Below are 7,320 nucleotides of genomic sequence, written 5' to 3'. Positions count from 1 at the left end.
CAGCCCAGCCTTTGTTACAAGGCCTGGCCGAATACACTGTTATGGACAGTGCACCCCCTAAAACCCATCAGATGGGCTCTATGGGCCCAACACTTACTCTAAGTGGTCCCTGGGCCAAGCCACCTTGTAACACCCAGGGACTGTGGGCAGATGCAAGATTAGCCCATCAAGTATTATCCTCAATGGCCTTACACTTAACCTCTCAGCCCATAATGATCATACACTGCCCGACAAGAGAGGATCTCTCCCTCGGCTACAAGGAATAGTGTTGCTTTCTCTCAAGTATGGATCCCGGGAATTAAAACCTTTTGCAAACATTTCGAAACCATAATATATATACTTTTATATCTCATATAAAATATATTTTGCAAAACAAATTTCAACGATTGAAATCGGTTGCCGGTAGTCTTGGTTTCCATTAGTGAGAGTGCATCCCCGATCATTACCTTTGTCCAACAAAGGGGCTGATCCTGTCACTATGATCACCCACTCAGATGAATTTTCAGACTGTTCCAACATACCCAAGTTTTGACCCCGCTAAAGATCTCACTGAATGGTACATCAAAGACAACCCAATCCGATACCTAGTGCAGTATCATAATCGAGTCTAGGGGTCAGGTGTAACTTTCCAGTTTTGCCCATCAATCTCCATGGTCCAGGGCAATATTGGAAATCTGGTCTAGTTCAAAGATTCAATTAATCCCACACTGTATGTGCCTAAGGTCTCACCCTGGTAGCTGAGACAAGCCACCCCAACCGACTTGGTGGCACCACAGTGTCAGCCTTGTTAAGATAGGTCTCTCCAGACCGACCCACTGGCTGTGAACATTCTAAACTAACACGAGTCTCATTAAGTGTCCAGTTTAAGGGTATTACACAGAAACATACCAAAGGAACATGAATCAAATATGCACTTTTATTCATTTACAATAAACTCATAAAGTACATCATTTTGATTGAAGCTAAGGGCATACAAAACTGTCTAACACAGGGATGGGCTTGTATATAGATATTATCCCGTAGGTTTGACCTCTGGTTTAAAAGCCCGAGTTTTACTATTTTACAGGCCGGGCTCGGGATTTGCCACAAAAGCCCAGTCCGAGCCTGGCTTGGCCTGACTTTTATATATATATATAGCTTTTAAACCCTAACCCTTTTCATATTTCATTCTTTCTCACTCTCAACTCTAACCAGTGCCACTAGTGACCGATGGTGAGTTCGTTCTCATTTCCCTCTTTTCATTCTCCACCTTTCCTCTACTGACGTTGGAACCGTCGTCGTTGACATCCTGCCAGGGAATACCAGTGAAGACAACCTATGCTACAACTTACAATCACTCATGGTGAGTCCGCTACAATTTACAATCACTCACTCAGATTGCCGAGAACTTAATCGGACGGAACCGCACATTGTCATTGTCGTGAGTCTCGTGACAACCTCCCTTTTCCAATATGTGACGACTTTTCCTTTTCTTGAATTTTTCTTGTAGGTCCAATTGATATCCATTGTTGATCTCAGCCTAGAAGGATAAAGGGAAAAAGATCTGATCGCCTCTGAAGCTTCATTCATCTACGGACTACCAATGATTTTGCTTGAGCCCGTGATGATGTAAAAGAAGAAGAATGAGACACCTTGTCTTTCGAGAAAATCCATTCCGTCAATCTGCTGATACCAAAACACTTTGTTTGCCTCATTCTATCACCATTGTGCTGCCATCTTTTTTTTTTCTCTTTTTTTTTTTTATTTTAATTACATACACCAATGTGAATTCTATCTGCAACTAGTTTTTTCTCCGTGCCTATGGGTTTTGTGTAATTTCAAAACAAGAAGGCAGTACTCAACTCTACTTATTTTTAATGGTCTACTAAATGATGACGAAAAAGAAAAATAAGTTTTACCTGTTTCTATCTTCCTTGATGTTTTAATTCAGTTGTAGAAGAACAATAGATGATTGTTTTTCCTTTGCATTGAGTCACAAAATTGTATACACAGTCAAGCTTTGAGCTCGGGCTCGGGCTTTGGGATTTTTATGAGGGTTGGGCTCAGGTCTAAGTTATAGGCTCATTGGTCGGGCTGGACCTGAACTCAGGCCTAAAAAAATCCTATTAATGAAGAGTAAAAGCCCGGCCCAGCCCATGAATAAGTCACCACCACACACATATTCCCTTCACCTTCCGTAGGAACAAAGAGAAAATAAATGTTTCCAACTTCTCCTTTCGCAGTAAGCATTAAGTAATAAATAATGTTACGACTTCATAAATACGTGGGTGTAAATTTTCCTCCATTTCACAAAGTCGGTTTACTTATTAACCAGTTAAAAGCAAACAAAACTAACCATGCATATGAAGTAAGTCATTCATATTGTCATATTTGACAATTTTTTTTAAAAGATCTTGACAGTTCAAAGTTGTGAATCTAAACTTTTACGTTAAGATCTTAACAGTTCAAATCGACTTTCGTAAAGATGTAACTTCTATTCATCAAGGTCCAGGGCCGCATTCTTCAGAGTTGAGACTTGAGATAGTGCCTTTTTCAAAATGAGATGCCGGTCAAGATGGTTGATCAGAAGACTGTTCCTTTTCCAACCATTATTTATTCCCCTGGCCCCGGCGACCCAAATTATCATTTCCTCCCTTAAACCATAAACCTGGTCAGCATATCTTCAGCATATCCACACCTATCTACTTAGTTTTACTTCTTCCATCACAAATCGTTTGCATGTAGCTTACAATTAAATACACCTATATATATATATATATATAAATGACATGCCAAGAGGCAAGACTGACAGAGAGAAGAGAAGAGAATACAGAGGATAAGGCATGGGTGAGGTGGTGGAAGTAAGTTCAGTCCCAATTACACCGAGAGCCAACGTAGCGTCGACGACTCCACCCATCTCGGCACCTCCCTCACAGTACCATTCTCCGTCCCTGTCTAGATCGCCTCTCCTCTCCGTCGAAACAACAGAGCATAAAAGCAAGACCCCCAGACTCTCTCTAACTCCGCGCTTCATCACCCCTCTGGGCAGCCCCATAAGGAAGGCCCTTCACCTCACCAAGCTCGACCCACAAGACGCTTGGCTTCCCATCACCGAATCCAGAAACGGAAACGCCTACTATGCTGCCTTTCACGCTCTTACCTCCGGTATTGGAATTCAAGCCCTCATTCTTCCCGTAGCATTCACTGTCCTTGGATGGTAAGCCTATATCTTTTAATTTCGTGAAGTAATCTTTCTCTAGAATATCAATTCATTTTTTAACAAGAATTGGCAAATACAGGAGCTGGGGAGTCATAACTTTGACGTCGGCATTCATCTGGCAGCTGTACACCCTGTGGATACTGGTCCAACTCCACGAGTCTGAATCTGGAACGCGCTACAGCAGATATCTCCAACTCTTCAATGCAACTTTTGGTAAGAAAACGGAAAATGAGGCTTTCAGCCTTTCATTGAATATGCAATATTTGAGGAACGTTCTGGTACGAAAGTAAAATCTCAACTAAATTCTCAGGTGAGAGGCTAGGGAAATTGCTAGCGGTATTCCCGATCATGTACCTATCAGGGGGTACGTGTGTGGCCTTGATCATCATCGGAGGCTCCACCATGAAGCTCTTCTTCCAGATAGTATGTGGGGCCACATGCCATGCGAAGCCATTAACAAACGTAGAGTGGTACCTGGTCTTCACCTGTGCTGCCGTCCTTCTATCTCAGCTCCCAAACTTGAACTCCATCGCCGGCGTTTCGCTTATCGGCGCCATCACGGCCGTCGGCTATTGTACGCTGATATGGGTGGTGTCTGTCACCGAGGGCAGAATGTCCGGCGTGTCGTATGATCCGGTGAAGGCCAAATCCGAGATCGCCCGGATTTTCGGGATATTCAATGCACTCGGGATTATAGCTTTTGCTTTCAGGGGCCACAATCTCATACTTGAGATACAGGTAAATAGTTATCCCCTTTTAATTTTTCAATGAATAAATTCAGAAGTCTCAAGTGAAGGGAAACGCTCGGTTTGTCATCCATCTCTTCAAAATATTTGGACAGTTGGTCTGACAAGTCTTAATGCGGTTCTTTTAGCTTGGACAAATTTGAAAAGGCCACTTTGGATTTTAATAGACATTAAATCTAATGAATTTGATTGATCAATTATATGAGAAATTGCACTTATACATTTTAGTATAAAATTAGCTTTTCTCTTACAAAATTCAATTTTGAACTTGTCTCACATTGAAAAATTATAAGTTTTGTTTTCAGTATTTTAATAGTAGTTGATTTACACTCCTTAGAAATAGTAGAGGAGAGTATGAGTGTGTGTGGTGCAATGAGACGTACTTTGTTTGCACTCGTGTGGTTCGCGAAGGGTGGCTTTGGTTTTGGTGTGATGTTGACCATTAATCACCGTTCACCGTTGATTCGATCAGGTGTGATCAAGAGACACAATTCAAAGTTTACAGTCATTAAAGATTTCTCTGAAGATTCTTCAACTTTGTTGGTTGCTGACCCCATTTTCTAACATTTTCTATTTGCTAAATGATTTTTTTAAAAAGACTTGCCAGCCAACACATAGCGTCTGTTTAGTATCGATGCTGTTGCTCCAAAAATGATGATATATTAGTATCGTGTCGGAAAAAATGGTGCTCTAAAAACTGCATGTTTATTTAAAACCATTTTTCTATAAAAAACAGTCCTCCAAACTATGCCTTAAAAATAAAAAAGGCTTGATTTAGAGTAACGCCAAATTTAATGTTTTCTCATACTGTATCAGTCCTTTTATTTGCAAGGCCACAAGACCCAAGAACTGATCTATAACCATCTGTGGCTTTACTGAATGGTTGTAAACTGAAAAAGCCGGAACCCACAAACTAGTCCGACCAAAGTGGGTCGTTCTGTTATAGACGTTGGCTTATTTCTGTTAAACTTGTCCATATATATTCAATTCGACTTATTTATTTGAATAAAGCATGACTAAATTAAACTACAATTTGGGAGTCATGAGTCCTTTATCTCAATTGTCAAAACATTGAAGCAAAACCTTTGACAATTGAGTAGCCGAAGATGCTGACTGGCCATTATTATATTATTATAATACTGAGTACTTATAATTAGCTAAGAACAAAAATAACATCGAGTGCTGTGTGGTTAATTTAAAAGAAAAATTCCATTGTTTGCAGGCCACAATGCCTTCAAGTGAAAAGCATCCATCCCGGGTGCCCATGTGGAGAGGTGTGAAGGCTGCATATGCACTCATTGCCATTTGCTTGTTTCCCCTTGCAATAGGCGGCTACTGGGCTTACGGGCACAAGGTATATAACAGTATTGAGGTTGCTTATCTATTAGCAAAGTTAATTATTGAATTAATTTTTTAAATTTAGGACCTGTTAGATCATTTTTTATATTTTGATATGGGAAAAGTTGATCTTTGTATCTATCAATTAAGATATTAATATTTTTTTTTCAGATTCATGTGTGGGGTGCACGAATTTTTTTTTTCTGAATATTTTTTAGGGAAATTTTCAAATTAGTGCCATGTATTTAGAGTCTAGTGTCACTTAAATCCCCAAACCTTAAAATGCGACAATAAAGTACCCAAACTTCTAAAACATGATAATCCATTAACTATCATTAACTACCTGTTAAGTAGCATTTGAAAAAGACACAAATACTCTTCAAGTGTTATTTAATTTTCTTTACCATCCATCTAAATGTTGACAAAAAATTAACAGTCCTAAATCTTTGCCTTTTCCATTCAAGAAAGTTGGCGTCACGTTTGAGTGGAGATTCTAGTGACCCCAAATAGAAAAGGCAAGGATTTGAGATTGATAATTTTTTGTCAATATTTTGATAGTTGATAAAGAAAATTAGATGGCACCCAAAGAATATTTGTGTCTTTTTCAAATGTCACTTATGTTTTGAAAATTAGAGTATTGAATTGTTGCATTTTAAAATTTGGAGACCAAAGTATAGATTACCAATTGAGAATTTTCTCTATTATTTATCTGGATAAGGGATAAATAATTTTTCCACCAATTTAGGAATAAGTTGTCAATAAAAAATAAAAAAAATGAATAAATGCACTTAACATTAAATACTTACCTGGGATAAATAGCTTCTCAAAAAACAAATGGGGCGTTGAATGAATGAAAAATAAATAAATAAAAATAAAGCCATGCCTAATGTGCTTAAGTAATTTGTATGATTTTGATGGCAGATACCTCCAAACGGCGGGATGCTAACTGCACTGTACGCATTCCACGGGCGTGATACCTCAAGGGCTGTCCTTGGATTAACAAGCTTATTGGTGGTGATTAACGCAGTGAGCTCCTTCCAGATCTACGGAATGCCCATGTTTGACCACATGGAGTCCCAATACACCAGTAGGATGAAGAAGCCATTGCCGTGGTGGCTACGTGCAGTTTCTCGGGCCATGTTCGGTTACGGTTGCTTCTTCATAGCGGTCGCTATCCCCTTCTTGGGAAGCTTGGCAGGTCTGATCGGAGGGCTGGCTTTACCTGTAACCTTAGCTTACCCATGTTTCATGTGGGTGGTTATTAAGAAACCCATGAGATTTAGCAAAATGTGGTGCCTTAATTGGGGGCTGGGACTCTTGGGAATGGGTCTCAGTGGCCTTTTGGTCGCCGCTGGAGTTTGGAGTGTGATTGATACCGGCATTAAAGTCAGCTTCTTCAAGCCTCAATAAGCCACAGAAAAGTCAGATAATTAAGAATAGGGTAGTTGATTATTCAAAGTACTTTTTAATGTTTCTATAGCTTGTTGCTATATATGCTATTAATTCTAACAGAAGCAGAAGAAACATTTGTTTTCACATGCTATTAATTCAAAGTACTTTTTTTTTCTTCCCCTACAAAAAATCTCTCTATGATGTCCTACTCTTGTGTAAACGTTTTATCATTTCTGTTCAATGACTCTGCAGAGAAGATTTTGTAATTTTGTGTGTTAATGTATAAAGGGCGATTTACTCAGGAATCGTTTTGGGATTTGTTCCTCATAGAGCTCTCTTAATATTTTCTTATAAATAACAACACATAAGTATAATGTCCTATGAGATTGGTGTGAGGAGCATATAATATATTTGTTTGAAATGGTCGTGTAGCCTCTTAATACCCCTAAACATAATAAATCAGATTTCTTTAATTAAGAAAGAGAAACACCCAAGGACAAGGAGTACAAAGCTCAGCCAGATATTTTGTCTTTGCTCATTTGGGATCGGTCACAAATCTTTACAAACAAAGCTCAACCAGAAATAAACTTCAAGTGTTTTTTTAGTGGTCTTCTCATGGCTGACATTAGTCCTTGGAAGTCTTTC

The 7,320-nt window shown here is 39.2% G+C and overlaps 1 protein-coding gene across 1 annotated transcript; it reads left to right on the top strand.

Moving 5' to 3' along the window:
* The first annotated feature begins 2,720 nt into the window (after positions 1-2,720).
* Positions 2,721-6,993, top strand: LOC148849420 (lysine histidine transporter-like 8). The gene is made up of 5 exons (XM_088951916.1): positions 2,721-3,196; positions 3,279-3,412; positions 3,510-3,937; positions 5,168-5,299; positions 6,205-6,993. Exons 1-5 carry the CDS (start codon positions 2,823-2,825, stop codon positions 6,691-6,693), a joined length of 1,557 nt encoding a protein of 518 aa, XP_088808042.1. The 5' UTR covers positions 2,721-2,822; the 3' UTR covers positions 6,694-6,993.
* The last annotated feature ends 327 nt before the right edge of the window (positions 6,994-7,320 follow it).

Source organism: Nelumbo lutea, chromosome 6, assembly GCF_056320005.1.
Source record: "Nelumbo lutea isolate HS-2025 chromosome 6, American lotus-T2T, whole genome shotgun sequence".
In the NCBI taxonomy this organism is placed as follows: Eukaryota; Viridiplantae; Streptophyta; class Magnoliopsida; order Proteales; family Nelumbonaceae; genus Nelumbo; species Nelumbo lutea.
This window is presented reverse-complemented; position numbering and strand designations above follow the sequence as displayed.